The sequence below is a fragment of the Solea senegalensis genome, linkage group LG2 (genome assembly GCF_019176455.1).
Source record: "Solea senegalensis isolate Sse05_10M linkage group LG2, IFAPA_SoseM_1, whole genome shotgun sequence".
Taxonomy (NCBI): Eukaryota; Metazoa; Chordata; class Actinopteri; order Pleuronectiformes; family Soleidae; genus Solea; species Solea senegalensis.
In genome coordinates, this window is record NC_058022.1 from 34,096,036 (window position 1) to 34,111,785 (window position 15,750).

At 45.9% G+C, this 15,750-nt stretch overlaps 1 protein-coding gene across 1 annotated transcript; it reads left to right on the forward strand.

The window, feature by feature from the left end:
• The first annotated feature begins 581 nt into the window (after positions 1–581).
• Positions 582–7,406, forward strand: LOC122783152. Its single transcript, XM_044047797.1, has 2 exons — positions 582–6,983; positions 7,090–7,406. Exon 1 carries the CDS (start codon positions 634–636, stop codon positions 6,565–6,567), a length of 5,934 nt encoding a protein of 1,977 aa, XP_043903732.1. The 5' UTR covers positions 582–633; the 3' UTR covers positions 6,568–6,983; positions 7,090–7,406.
• Positions 7,407–15,750: the final 8,344 nt, after the last annotated feature.

Consider the following 15,750-nt stretch of genomic DNA (forward strand, 5'->3'; position numbering starts at 1 on the left):
TTATGTACATCAAGGGCTGCAACAGTGAAAACTCAACGCTAGTCATCCACCACGCCAGCGTCTTCATCAGCCAGCGGACAAGATCATCTGATGTCCACGCCTGCGTACGGATGCCACAGCTGCAGTGAGAGATCTAACTCATAAAATTAATCACATAGGCTACATGGTATTAAAGTTGATGTGGTAAAATTAACCTGAAACTACCTACTCAGCTAATTCATCATATGACATGTTGGGAAAATAGAGAGTACATAACTGCCATATGCTGAGTTATTCAAAGGACAATTTTTAAATGTGTGATACTGAATTGTGTCAAAGGCTAGAGCCTTACGGTTGAAAGTTGCAACGAGAGTGTTAAGGTAAATGTCATTTCATGAGATCCTAACTCCTGAATCTTTAACAATATTTGAAAAGAAAATTGTCTGACCACAGAGTATTTAGCAGCATTCGTGTTTTATAACGCTTGCATTGTCACTGTTTGTTAACCTTGCTATAGCCACAAAGTGTAAATGTCTGATGTGAGTGGTATTACACAATTTAAAGGATAAGTTAAAGTCACCACTCATCTAACTTTGAGTCCAGGCATAACACACTCTAAAGCTATAATAAATCAAACAGAAGCACAAGATCAACATGATGTTAACACCTGCTGAAGAAACAGACAACCCCCCTGAGACACAGGTCAGGTCCAGCTCTCGTGAGCGAAGTTTATCAGCAAAGGGTCTAGAGTTGCATGAACAGGAAGCAAAGAAAAATGAAAAGGCATTCAATAAAACCTATGACTCTTGGAAGCAGGCAGCAAAGGAAATCAGACTGAGACTGAAGGCTTTCTGCTCAGTTGAGGACCTTGATAAAACCCAAACAGATATTAAGGTTAAACATGTCATAGTACAACAGCACTATGAACCCATTCGACGCAACCATACTTCTACCCCAGATATTGCCAAGAAAATGGATGCATGTGTCACTCTGACAGCTGAGATTTGTGACCTCATCAATAAACGACTTGAGAACATAGATGAGACCTTCAATGACCACCTCGAGAAGGAGAGAGTGAGGATAGTGCTAAATAAAAATGAGTATGGATCCGTCTTTGGAAACTCAAAAACAGAAACAGTGATCTCTGAGTCCATACAGAGATCATACGCTTCCTCAAGCGCCACTTCCAGGTCCTCTAGCAAACGTGCAGATGCAGAAGCGGACCTCGCAGCCAAACTAGAGCAGGCAAAAGCTATGCAAATAATTCATACCCAACAAGCGAGACTTGATGAATTGGAGAGCGAATGGAAATTTAAAGAAACGCAAATGCTAGCAGAATTCAAGCAGAGGGAGGCTGAGATGAAATTAAAGTTAGAAGAGGAAAAAACAAGGTTACAACAGCTACATGCAGACAATGAAGTAAAGGTAGCTGCCGCTCGGGTGAGAGCGTATCACAACTTTAATGGACGTGAAAGTGTTTATGAAGAGCCTGACCATACAATTCAATATGGCTGCCACAATGCTGAATTGAAAACTCCATTAGATCCACATGCCAGGCCATTCCAGCCTTACCATACACTCCCTGAAGCACAAACAGCTCCGGAAGAAGCCAGGTTAGCCCAAGCAATTGCAAGCTCACTTACCATAAGCCGTCTACCTGTCCCAGAACCGGCGACGTTTACTGGTGACCCTTTAAAATTCATAGACTGGAAGATATCCTTTATGGCTCTCATCGGCCAGAAGCCCCTCCCAGTAAGTGAAAAAATGCTCTATCTAAAGAGTTATCTCGCTGGGGAAGCACGCAAGGCTGTGGAAGGATTCTTCTACCGAAACTCCGAAGACGCATATCAGGGTGCCTGGGCAGTCTTGCAGGATAGATATGGAAGCCCATTTGTTGTCCAAAGAGCCTTTAGAGACAAGCTCATAAAGTGGCCCAGGTTAGCCGCAAATGACCCTATTGCACTCAGAGAGTTTGCAGATTTCCTTCAAGGTTGTGTTGAGGCCATCCCTCATGTTAAGGGCTTAGCCATCTTAAATGATTGTGAGGAAAATCACAAGCTTCTCAAAAAACTGCCTGAGTGGATGGTGCGTAGATGGGGTCGTATTGTTGTGGAAGAATTAGACAAGTCTGGGGACTATCCAAGTTTCAAACAGTTCACAGAGTTTATGCAAAAGGAAGCCCGCATAGCTTGTAACCCTATTGCTTCCCCTCTTCTGATGAACATCAAACCCGCAGAAGAGAGGTTTCCTAAGAGAGCCAAAGCACTCAGTACAAGTGCTCAAATAAAAACCTCTCCTTCAGGAGAACTGAAAACCTCATACTCCAAGCCAAGGCCACCTTGCTTAGTTTGTAAGGACGAAACACATGGTGTCGCTAAGTGCCCTATGTTTGCAGCCAAGTCTGCGGACGAGAAAAAAACTTTCATTCATGAAAATCACCTTTGCTTCGGGTGCTTAAGGAAGGGGCACATTACTAAGGACTGTAAGGGACGACACACCTGCAACACATGTGGTCGACGTCATCCAACATGCTTGCATATAGAGAGAGAAAAGGCACCTGCGGAAATGTCAGACGGAGATCCTGTAGTCAGAAAGGACCATGCAAGAAAAGAAATCCACAAGGTTATGGCCCATGCCATAACACAGCATGCTTCTGCCACCTCCAGCATCGTTCCAGTTCTTGTGTCGTCAGCTACGGTGCCTCAGAAAGAAATTCTCACTTATGCCCTACTTGACACACAAAGTGACTCAACTTTCATCTTGGAGGATCTAGCGTCTGAACTAAACGTGGACACTCAATCAGTGCAACTCAAGCTCAGTACAATGACAGCCGTCAACACAGTCATAGCAAGTAAAACTGCCTTTGGTCTACAAGTTAGAGGACTCAACTCCGACACCTATGTCCAAATAAAGCAGGCATACACACGAGACTTCATTCCAGTCGATAAGTCACACATCCCTACCAAAAGTACAGCACTCCAGTGGTCTCATCTCAAACACCTGTCTAGCAAGCTACCACCACTACAAGACTGTGAGGTGGGACTGTTAATTGGTTATGATTATCCATCAGCTCTAGCTCCCTTGGATGTCATCACAGGTAGTGTAAATGAACCGTTCGCACAGAGAACTATGCTCGGCTGGAGTATTATAGGGTCTTCCAACCCCCATTTAGATAGACAGGGAAGTCAGAGTTTCGTGCACCGAGTTGCAGTAAAGGAAATGCCACAAACCACTGATGTGCTGAAGGTTCTAGAATCAGACTTTAACGAAAGGAGTTATGAGGACAAGTATGTCTCTCAAGATGATGTTCGCTTCATACAACTACTTAGTGACAATATCAGGCAGAAGGAGGATGGACACTATGAGATGCCCCTCCCTTTCAAGGGCAGCAGTCCACCAACACTACCAAACAATAAAAAGCTGGCTGCTATTCGGTTGCAACACCTGAAAAGGAAATTAAAGGCCAACAAAGAATATTATGACCACTATACCGCCTTCATGAAAGAAACAATCGACAAGGGTGATGCAGAGCCAGCCCCCTCTGTTTCTGAGAGAGAGACCTTGTGGTATATCCCTCATCATGGGGTTTACCACACCAAGAAACCAGGCAAACTAAGAGTTGTTTTTGATTGCTCAGCAAAGTTTCGTGGCATCTCTCTAAACGACACTCTACTGACAGGTCCTGACCTAATCAACTCTCTGGTGGGAGTTCTGTGTCGCTTTAGAAAGGAAGCAGTGGCTGTAATCTGTGACATCGAAAAGATGTTCCATCAGTTCTGTGTCTCACCTGAAGTTCGCGACTACCTGAGGTTCCTATGGTGGGAGGATGGACAGTTGGAAACAGAACCACAAGAATATAGAATGACAGTCCATCTTTTCGGTGCTGCCTCCTCCCCAGGATGTGCCAACTTCGGTCTTAAGTACTTGGCACAGCAACACAAGTCTGACTACTCTTCAGCGCCAGCTTTCATCGAGAAGAACTTTTATGTGGATGACGGGTTAATCAGTGTTCCATCAGTCAAAGAAGCTAAAGAATTGATTGTTGAAGCACAGGAGCTGTGTAAAGGTGCAGGCCTACGCCTACACAAATTCAACTCTAATCAAAGGGAGGTCCTTTCGTGTGTAGCCCCCTCAGAAAGAGCGGAAACAACTGAACAGCTCAACCTTTGTCCAGACGTATCACCAGAAGGACACATACTTGGTATTCAGTGGTCGCTAGGAAATGACACCTTCAGTTTCAGTGTCGATGCAAAGGATCACCCCCCAACTCGTCGTGGTCTCTTGTCTGTTGTTGCTTCTCTGTATGACCCACTTGGATTTGTTGCTCCCTTCACCCTGAGTGGAAAGTGCATCCTGCAGGAACTCTGTCGCAGAGGCAATGGATGGGACGATCCACTTCCCGAAAGTCTGCGTCCACGGTGGGAGGAGTGGAAAAGCGGTCTGCAAAGGCTAAAGGATGTCACCATACCCAGATGCTACCACCCTCAAGACTTCGGTAACATTGTCAGAGTGGAACTGCACCATTTCTCAGATGCTAGTAATATAGGATATGGTGCATGTTCCTACTTAAGGTATAAAAACGACAAAGACGAAGTCCATTGTAGTCTTGTAATGGCCAAAGCTAGGGTTGCACCCACTAAAGTCGTAAGTATCCCAAGACTGGAACTCTCCGCAGCAGTCATTTCAGCCAGGATGAGTGTAATGCTGAAAACTGAACTTGAGATGAAAATTGACGAGGAATTCTTTTGGACTGACTCTCAGGTAGTGCTTGCATACATCAACAATGAAGCACGAAGGTTCCATGTGTTTGTGGCAAACCGTGTTCAAATGATAAGAGAGAATACTAAACCAAGTCAGTGGCACTATGTTGACACGGCACAAAACCCAGCCGACCACGCCTCCCGAGGTCTTCATGCAGCAGACATCTCCTCAGCCGGTTGGTTATCAGGGCCCAAGTTTTTATGGGAACAAGAGGTGTTTCGAACACCTAGCCCTCCAACAGAGCTACTTGTTGGGGATCCAGAAGTTAAGGTACTTCAAGTTTTCGCAACTCAAGTCAATGATCAGAGAAATATTCTAAGCCGCCTGAGCCGGTTTTCCACTTGGACCATGCTGGTTAAAGTGGTTGCAAGAATCAAGAGACTAGGGTCGAAGCTAAAAAATCACAGCGACCTTGTGACTGTTGTAGAACGAAGGGAAGCTGCTGAGGTGGTAATCAAGCTTGTCCAGCAGCAGGCCTTTCCTCAAGAGCTAAAGGTACTGCAAAGAGGTTCACCAAGGGACAGTCTTCCAAGCTCAAGTTCTCTTTTTCGTCTTGATCCCATTCTTGAAGGGGGACTTCTTCGTGTAGGTGGAAGACTGAAAAGGTCGACCCTCAGTCAAGAACTAAAGCACCCTATCATTCTCCCAAGGGACAGCCACATTACCAAGCTAATTCTGTCTCACTACCATGTCCAGATCTGTCATCAAGGCCGAAGTCAAACCTTAATGGAGCTCAGAGCAAATGGATTTTGGGCTATTGGTGGGAGTAAATCTGTTGCCACGTTGATACATAGATGTGTGCGATGCCGTAAGCTCAGACGACCAGCTGAGGAGCAACAAATGTCTGAACTCCCAAGAGAACGCATTGAAGTCTCAGCACCTTTTACATTCTGTGGAATGGACTGTTTTGGCCCATTTGTCATCAAGCGGGGCCGTAAAGAGTGCAAGAGATATGGCCTCATCTTCACGTGCCTGTCTTCTCGAGCGGTCCATATCGAAATGCTCGAAGATATGTCTACGGACGCCTTTGTCAACGCTTTGAGATGCTTCATCAGTCTTAGGGGAGCCGTTTGCCAACTCCACTGTGATCAGGGCACAAACTTTGTGGGAGCCAGAAATGAACTCCGGGAAGCTCTCAAGCAATGTGACATCAAAGTACTGGAAGCTTTCCTGGCAGATAAACAGTGTGAGTTCTTCTTCAATGCCCCCTCAGCAAGTCATGCAGGTGGCGTATGGGAGCGTCAAATTCGGTCCATCCGCAATGTGTTGAGCATCACCATCTCTCAGTGTCCAGGCAGACTGGATGATGCCTCGCTTAGAACGTTATTTTATGAGGCAATGGCCATTGTCAACAGCCGCCCATTGAACGTTGATGGAATCAATGATCCCTTGTCACCTGAACCCTTGACTCCAAATCATCTCATCCTAATGAAATCAAGGTGTGCTTTACCACCTCCTGGAAAATTTGTGAAAGAAGACATGTACGCTGCAAAAAGGTGGCGCAGAGTACAGTATCTGAGTGAGCAGTTCTGGAGTCGATGGAAAAGGGAATACCTCCTGAATGTGGCTACAAGGCAAAAATGGCATGTGCCCCGGCGCAACCTGAAAGTGGATGACATAGTCATTATCAAAGAAGACACACTTCCAAGGAACCAGTGGCAACTAGGCCGAGTAGTTGATGTTACAAAAGGGATGGACGGTCTAGTTCGCAGAGTCAGAGTACAAGTTGGGGAGCGGAAACTAACGAAAAAACAGGATCATAACTCTAAGCCCTCTATCATCGAACGGCCTATCCAAAAGCTAGTGCTTCTCCTTGAAAGTGAATAATTGGCCGTCAGTCCAAAATATACTTGCATCAGACATGTCAGGCTATTTGTGTTGTTTTTTGTGTACCTATGCGTTTTAGTGTGGCCTTTTATGGTTTGTAAATCGTGTATGATTCTGTTTATTAACCTTTAGTGAGTTCATTCATCATAACACGATTGGTGGGAGTGTAAGTGACTCGCTCATTCGTCATTCATGTTCCTTTGTTTTAACCCCGGAACCTGTATGGCTATCTACTTTGTTTACGTCCCGTCGCTGTAGGCGAATAGCTTATTCGTTATTCACGTTCCTTCGCTGTTACCCCGGAACCTGTATGGATGACTTTTTGTTTACGTTTCGTCACTGTAAGCCCGGGAACACGCTAGTCTGCAGCTGTTCTTTCTCCCGACTTTCCACATCACCCGTACCTCTGTTATGGAGTAAGTTAGCACATTATCTTGGTTTGATTATCATATTTATTACTTGCTTGTACGTTCTGTACATTATTAGACTTACCTGAGCTGTATTTGTGTGTCGTTTGTTAAGAGCCCATCAAGCTAACAGCAAGCTTTGAAGCAGTCACGTGTGAGTTTTGCACCCTTGGTGAGCGGAGTGAGGTGTGTATCTGGTATAGTGTGTGTGTGTAAAAAGTAAACATATTTGTGATCTAAGCCTAATCTAATTACTGTTGTTTATTTTTTGAAGCACAGTATTTCTATGTGTTTTATTGTTTGATTGAATGCACTGTGGAAACGTGATTTGTATTAAATAAATTCTTTCTGTTTATTTTTAGTTTTCACGGTGCTACTAAATAAAAGGAAATTGCACCTGTCGAGACTCTCTGCCATTATTATGTACATCAAGGGCTGCAACACCCCGGTTGCTGCTTCTCCACTGGTCATTTTTCCTTTCTTTCTTCGCAGACCTTCATCTAGTTACCCCCATCTCTCCATCAAGCCTGTTTTGGAGAGAGATGAAATTTGTGTGAGAGTGACTTTCAATTACTCGTCTGCCGAGAGCGAGCGCTCCGCTTGAGAATAACTATCGGCCAAAGCTGATGACACGGAAAGTTGGAGACGGACGTTACGAGACGGCCACACAAAGATTTAAAAGGGAGCGCTGGGGTAAAGTCGTGTAGACACATGTGATACGTTACTTCAGATCTCGTGTGTGATTGTAACCTGACGTCGTGACACGCGGAGCAAAGTGTGTGAAACTGGCATTTCTTCTGCCGCTCAGTGCTCGGCCATAATGGAGCTCAATCAGCTCCTTGTCGGCGCCAAAGTCGTTCAATTAAAGACGAGCTGGAGGAACAAATTTGCTACAAATGGAGCTTGTTGATGTCCAGTGAAGTTGAGAGAGAGAGAGAGGGAGAAGGGCTGTAGAGGGCAGGGCAACGGGGAGGTTAGCGGGACGGAGCGGGGATTGATTTCGCCGAGGTTGCCCCCGCGCTCCCAGAGGTTGAAGTCGAGATCGTAAAGATACGTCAGGCTGCCAGGGGGAAGAGGGCAGGCTTTCTTGGGCCCTCTCCATTAAGGGGTGCGGCGGAACAATCGGCTCCATTGTCCAGGTCAGGAAAGTGATGAAGTTGCAAATGGAATCCCGCGGAGGGAAACAAAAGACCAGGAGACTGTTTAGTGCAACCGGACTCTCGCTAGGTGCTCCTCCCGGACACGTTAATTGATCTCATTTGTTATCTGTACCCGCCCGATCAAGCTACGATCGTTGCCCCAGAAGAAGCGTGGGGAGGGGTTGAACCTTTACACGGGTCTGTGGGGGGAGGGCTCCAAAAAAATGAGGATCCAGATCCGTAGGGTGGACGCAAAACAAGTAAAAGTGCAACATCTGAATGTGAGAATCTGAAGCTCTAGTCTTACAGGTCTTCATTTCACCAAGACTCTGAAACAAGACTCTCCCAAATATCCCAATTACACCTGCACTTCTTGTCCCTTTGTAATGGGAATTCTGCTTCTTGTCCCCGCACCCCCCCCGCCCCCTCCCCACGCTCTCTGAAAGTCCTCGACTACAAAGTGGACAATTGTGCGGCATCACGGAGCTGAGACGACCTGCTCAAACATCCATGTCTGTTTTACAGGAGGCAGGTGGATCACGTGTTCTTTTAATGGCCCTAATTGGACACTGTATTATGTAAACTGTAGATCTCCTTTCCGCGAGGACCATTTCATTCACATTTCCTATCATTTGTACACTTGTAGTGTGGTCTACAGTGTGGTTTTATGCACGGCTGAAGGAGGCAGAGAAAGTCTCTGACGACTTTGGCGCGAGAGCCGTTGGAAGACCTTTTAGTGGAGAGCTGACGCGGCGTCCTCTCGCCCTCAGCGAGACAAGTGCAAGTTTGTTTGTTCAAGGTCTCTGAATGTGAGGCTGCCATCGCTAGCTCTGCTCTTTTGTCTCAGCGTGCCTTTTGCAACTTCGCCCCCCTCCCGCCGCCCCCCCCCTCCCGCCGGCGTGTCTTCTGAGCTGGCATGGCAGGGTGAGAGCTCTCCAAGCTGCCCGCAGCTTCTCATGCATCCTGCTTGGCTGTCACCACCACGAGATGGGCGCTATTCAACCCAATTAGTGAAATCCACTCTGATGTTGCGAAGAGGGGGCGAGGAAAAAAAGGAGGAAGAAGTCACATTTTTTATTTTTGCCCCCTGTCCGTCATCTGCCAATTTCACTGGAAGTAAGAAAGTGGCACCAATTAATGACCGAGGGCCGGAGGCGGCACCAGCGCTGGCACAAGAACAGCATGTTCCAAGCGTCTGGTGGCATCATGCGAGGCCTGCTTCTCCACCGATGCTGGAGCAAATGAAATGAGACTAATAGGGAGCTCATTTCCAGCCACTGATTAAAAGGCCTGGGAGATCCTGAGGCATCGCCTGTGTCCAGGTTTAGGCCCTGGCATCACGGGGCCTTCACATTGCTCCTGTAATGTCATTTTGGACATCAGCGTGTCTCTGTCTCCCCGAGGTCATCCTTCCTCAGACTCTCGTTTCTGTTTGTGCTGCCGCAAAAGGCGCGGGCTCGGAAATCCACACTTTCCTTTGGGGTGTTAATTAAGGGGCGCATCCGAAATTAATCAGCAAATTCACTAGGGCGAAGGGCGATGTGTCTGAAGGCCTGGAAACAAAGTCGGTGAGACGCCCGCGGAGAACGGAGCCCTCAGCTATGGCGGGGCGGGAAAACAAGTGCACAGACGGCGATCTGACACAAAAATTCATGTAAGTATAAAATTTTACACTCATTTTCCCTGTCAGCTTGTCACTATGAATTATAAAGGTTGATTCGCTTATCCGGCTACGGGAGATCACACGCGCCCGGTCATATGGTCAGTGTCTGCTGGCGGAGGCCTGTGTTCACCGCCGAGCTAATGCTACGGGCGCGGTGACGACGAGCCGATCACTCGCCTCGACGATTCCTCGACTAAAAAGTTTCATAAATGACGCAGCAGTTCGTTAGAATTCAAGCTGCTCCCTTGTTTTTGTTTCCCACCTTCAGTAGAGAACGCGGGGTTCAGCCATGTTCTTTTTCTCCTTTCTTTCACCTTATCCCCCACTTTCATTACACAAGCACACTTGGATAACTCTCTGTTTTTGTCTTTCAATTTATCTTTGGACTTTTTTTTTTTTTCATTCTCTAATTAGCACAGTGCCTGCAGGCTATTTGTGACCTTTCCGTATGTAAATACACGGATGCTTTCCCCTCCCTCTCTTTCCCTGACTTGCACTGACAGGATGAGTGCAGTCGGAGTGAGCCACCGCTCGCGTGTGTGTGTGTGTGTGGATGGATGGATGGATGGATGACACCACTCACGGCATGTTTGGCAGCGGCTCCGGCGACATCAGGGCGCCGCGGTGACTGACAGCTGCCAGGTGTGACACTGCCAGTGTACCGCAGTGCGTGGCAACTGTCTCCTGTCACTTCCTCTCCCCTCACTGCGTCATTCACCGCGTCCTTTAAGCCCTCTCGCCCCGGCAGCTGGAGTGCACTAACGTGTGGAGTGTCTCCGCAGAGAGGTTCACCGGCTACAGTTTCTTGATAGGACTATAGGAGTTTGTTGTAGTTATTTTCTCTCAAGTTGATATCCAGCGAGTGGTGGTGAGAGATTTGAGCTCGGAAAGGTTTATTAATTCAGATTAATCAGGTGCAACAAGATGTACTTTACACTAACACTCAGAAAACACTTACAAATCAAAAGCGTCAAACCCTCCTTCAGAATGAGACTTTCATAAAGTTGTGGCCATATTTTTGCCTCATTCTCCAACAATGCTGTTTTCACCCTCTCTATTGATGCAGTGCTGCATTTTCTACACCCAATACCATTTATAAGATGTATTCCATGATGTTTTGCTGCAGGAATCTGCAGAATTTGCCAGGTTTAACAGTCATTGTCGTCCATTGTTGCCAAATAGTTTTTCGTGCATCAGATTTTTTTAACCATGTAAAAATAAAGGCGTCGCAAACATGTTCAGCAGTGTGGCTTGGAGTTCTTTGAAGGAGCCACGTGTTGTTTTTACTTCTCACTGCATACGAATAAGAAGATAAGGATAAGAAACACTAGCAAAAATGTAATATGTGCTTTTTTATTCTAATTATTACCCTTAATAAGAGCCTTATATATCGGTTTCTGCATCCAGTGGTGATTGAATTAGATCACAGAAAACTCCGGTACATCAACACACCGTTCCTTGGTCAGCCAACAACGGCGTTTTTGGGGCGGTTTGTTATGGTTTCCCTTCCATGGCTGGAATCAAGTTGCATGTAAGTTAATGTGATTCAGCCACAAACTGGTGTCAGGACCCGTGTTTGAATAATAGGCTCTCTGGCTACTCACCAGGCTCCGCTCTCAGACACAACTTTTGGGAAACCGTGATGAAAACGCATGCGTGTGAAGTTGGTGAGACTCTCTGGCTGCTGGAGAACTTTTCTCGACGCCAAAAGTGGAATACGCTGGGCGGAATGAATCTCAATGTGGATTCTTATTCCTCAGAGACAATGCAAATTGTTTTTTTTTTCCCCACTCTCGCATTAGCATATTATTATTTTTTTTTTTAACAGAAGATGTGGCCACATTGCCAAAGTACATCACTTTAAAAGACAAATGCGTACAGCGGCTGTTAAAGTGAACCCAGTTATTATGGCATATTAATTGATGATAATCTTTTGTGCCAGTTCACCACTTAGAAACGGCCGATCTCTGACCTGAGCCGGTGATAAATATAGATACAGAACACAAATGAGCGCACGCATGCACGGCAAATAACTTAGGAGGGTTGTCATCTCTGCACACACACACACACACACACACACACACACACACGAGGCGAGACAAGATACAGCGAGTAAATAAAGCTGAAATAAATGCGACATAATTGTTTTACCCGGGCGTTACATTTAATGCATGAATAATGTCTACAAATGGCAGGTCTCTTCCTTTCATTTTCCGGAGAGAAGTGTATTTACGGACTGCTGCTAGTCCCTGGAGGCCCCTCTTCTAACCCCAGCAGTATTTAATACCTCTAAAGTGCATAATTGCTGATCAGAGAGTCTGCGATGCTGTGTGCGGTGTGTAAAGGACTTCTTTCAACAAGCAGAGGAGAGGAGAGAAGGGAAAAGGGGGAAGGAATCCTACACCTCTGGTATCATGTGCCATATTTGTTCACAGTGTCTGGTCGTCGCCGGGACAAAACACAACGGAGGCGAAGTGGATGTCTCAATAGTGCACCGGTGTCTCTTTACCGGGCCCTTTTTTGTGCGAGGGAACAGGCTGAACTGGTTGTTAGGAGCACAGAAAGCCACTTAATAAGTAAAGGCTCACAGTGTGATTCCGATCTGGCATGGTGACCTCTAGAGAGGCGCACCCACAGGCTCTCTATGTGTCCACATATCCCCCCCCCTCTCTCCTCCAACCACAATGGGTGGCGAGGACATGACATCAACATTATTTCCCTAACCAAGCACCTGCTCAGCCCCCCCTCCAACCCCGAAGCCCCCAGAGTGGTGTCCCTAGCCGGGGCCGTGCAGGGCTGTGGCACATACCAGCCCGACACTGATGCGAGGTGACCGGACTGGCCTGTTCACACGGCCCCTCCAGTGGACGCTGGGGCCGCAGCCAGAGTATGAAAGCTGGAGGAGACGAGGGCACAGAGGAGGAGGAGGAGGAGGAGGAAGAGGACGCAGGGCACGGAACAGTCACGCACGACAACAAGTGGAGTTAAAGTTGACGGGTTCAGCCGAGCAGCTGAATGTCAGCGAGAGGCAGAAGCTGTGAACACGGGGGGAAAGTGATCATTTGTTGGTTTAAATGTGTGTTTTTATTTCTATTCATGTTTGATTATGAGCATTAAACACTATTAAACGTGTGTGCTGCATGACAGTCATTCGTTTAAAGTCAAGTAAACTGAGAACAAGTGGTAAAAATTTGATTTGATCAACTCTAAAGCTTAGGTTAGTTTTGTTTTTGTCTATAAAACTGTCCGTCTGCAGTTTCCACCATGAAAAAACATGTAAAACAATCCATTTAAATGCAAATAATACACGTTATTTCAAGATGACAGATTATTTGTGTCACTATTAGCAGAGAGAGAGAGACACTAAAATCTTTAAAGTAATATTTTTAACATCATAAAACCACTTCATTAATAATAATTTGCACTTTGTTGCATGGTTTATTACATAGTGTAAAGCTAAAAATGTCACGTGATCAAATCCTATATATATTCACAGATATTTATGATTTGTTAGACCTTGTGTACTTAATCTGATAAAAGAAACACCTATTTTTTTTATCATTATTATAATTACTGACTCAGTCTTATTATTGTTAATCCCGCTGCGTGAGAGTTCAATACAGAGTTGTTAAATGAGGAGGATAATCTGGAGTAAGAGTGGAAAGTAGCGGCTCACTTTAAACGTCTCCATTTGCGAGTTATTCGTCATTTATTCGTACAAAACTGTTCATTCCTCTTGTCTTTGACGTCGACACGTGAAATGCTGTTTGCTCCGGCTGATTAATTAGGAGGAAAACAAAAGAGATCCTGTGTGTGTGTGTGTGTGTGTGTGTGTGTGTGTCTCAGCAAACTCGTGTCACCTGACAAACATTTCACTTCTCCACAAACGCAGAGTTATGGGGGAGGGAAAGTGTTAATTAATGAAAGACAAACCTTCAGCTCGCAAGCACATAACCTCAGCTCTTGCACTTGGGCCGCCACTTAAACACACACACACACACACACGGAGACTCACACCCTTATTAGCTATGATTCTCATGTGGGATCAGTGTTTGTCGTTGCTCCACTTCTTTCTTTCTTTCTTTTCTCTCTGAGAGATTGAAAGAGAGGCCTGAAATAATTTGTTTCATTTGGATCCGCTCCCAACTCAGCAGGTGAGAGGAAGGGGGACAAAGTGTGTGTGTGTGTGTGTGTGTGTGTGTGTGGCTCTCCTCAGATCAGGGTCTCACTTCACTTGCCCCAGCTGCAGCAGACCCTTCGTTTGTTGGGTTCGGGTCATGATGATGACATGCAGAGGGCAACTCCCTCCTCCCTCCCGCTGCCGCCACCCACCTCCTCCCACCTCACCCTTCCTCTGTCCCCCCCACCCCGCCCTTCCTCCCCTCCCGACCCTGACACCACAAACCCAACTCCTAATTATCTCTGAATAGCAATTTTATTGAACCCTAATTTGTGGTAATGAATTGTGATAGGTGGCAAGGCAGCGAAAAAAAGAAAGGAAACACACACACGCCGCACACACAGACACACACAGACACACACCTCCCTTTGTCAACTGTCCGCGCCCTCTCACCCTCAGCTATTGTTGGTAATCCGTGTTATTCCACGCGTTTGACCCTCGCTGACCGCTTCACTTACAGACGGAGCAAACGTAACGTGCTGCACAAAAACAAAGAAAAAGTGATTAAACGCGGACGCTGCTCTGTGGAGCGCGAGCATCGTGGACAGAAACGAGGGTTCTCATGAGACGGGCTGAGGTCACCCCTGACACCGGTGAAGCCTCCTGTCTCTCTGCAGGGTCTATGAACAAACCCTGTGATTATCTGGACCATAAACGTGCCACGAAGGTAGATTTTGACCAGAATGTATTCATATTTGCATTTATGATATTACGTATATGAGTAAAACATAGTTGGATGTAGTTTATGATGACATTTTTTTACAGCTGGACTGGCTCTAAACGCACTCCCGACTCATTTGAGCTGAGAGCGTGTACTTTGGGTCATTGTTGCATTAGCATTAGCATTTGTCCGTGTAAAATAGTGTTTTTCTGCCAGTGTAGAAGCACGCACGGGGTTTAAATGTTACAATTCTGTCATAACTTAAGAGCTAAACGAGGATCGCACACACACACACACACACCTCGCTATTTGTGCTTCAGAAAATGGAATTTAAGACTTCCCAAACACCAGACGTATGGATTTAATCTCAAGCTGTAAATAATGGAAACATGAGCGAAACAGAGTCTTCAAAGTTGCTGTAAATCCCAGTAATTGAAACATTAGCCGTGTTGCTTCTGATTCTTTGTACTGCACCTTTACCAGAGCGAAACTAAAGCCAACTTTTCTCCTCGTGATTACAAGGAATCTCCAGCTTATATCTGCTCATAGAAATACTGTTTGCTGTGGGCTTCCTGTCTGTGGACTTACATTACAATGTGTAGATTTAGAGATTGGGAAACTAAAGTCGCCAGGCTTCTCGGTTGGATCAGCTCTTCCTCTCCCTCCCCTCCTCTCCCTCCCCTCCCTCCGCTCTGTCTGTCACACCGTCGTCCAATACCAGATGGTAGACGTTCAGCGTGGAGATGGCGCCGCTAAGCTAAAATACCTGATTACAATTCACCAATACAATTCAAATATCATGGGCAGGATTAAGGATAATACCTCGGTAACAATATCATTTATTTTTTCACCTGTTCCCTTTATCCTTGTTTTACTGGGGAAAGAAAACTGCAAAGCCCCTTCTCAAACAGATAAAGGAAAAGATAACCCTTTATTTTATTATTTTTTATTCCTCTGTTCCTGTGGGGATTACGTACATCATCTCCCCCCTGTGGGATTTGGTGTTTGGTTAAAAGAAACAGGTTTGTTTTTTTAACCATCACTTTAAGTCAATATTTTAGTGGATAAAATAATCGCGGTGAAATTATTTATGGGATGTAAATGGTACCTTTTGCTGACATTTTGGAGCCATT

Coding starts and splice junctions, on each gene's coding strand:
- LOC122783152 (XM_044047797.1), top strand. CDS start 634: ATGATGTTAACACCTGCTGAAGAAACAGACAACCCCCCTGAGACACAG.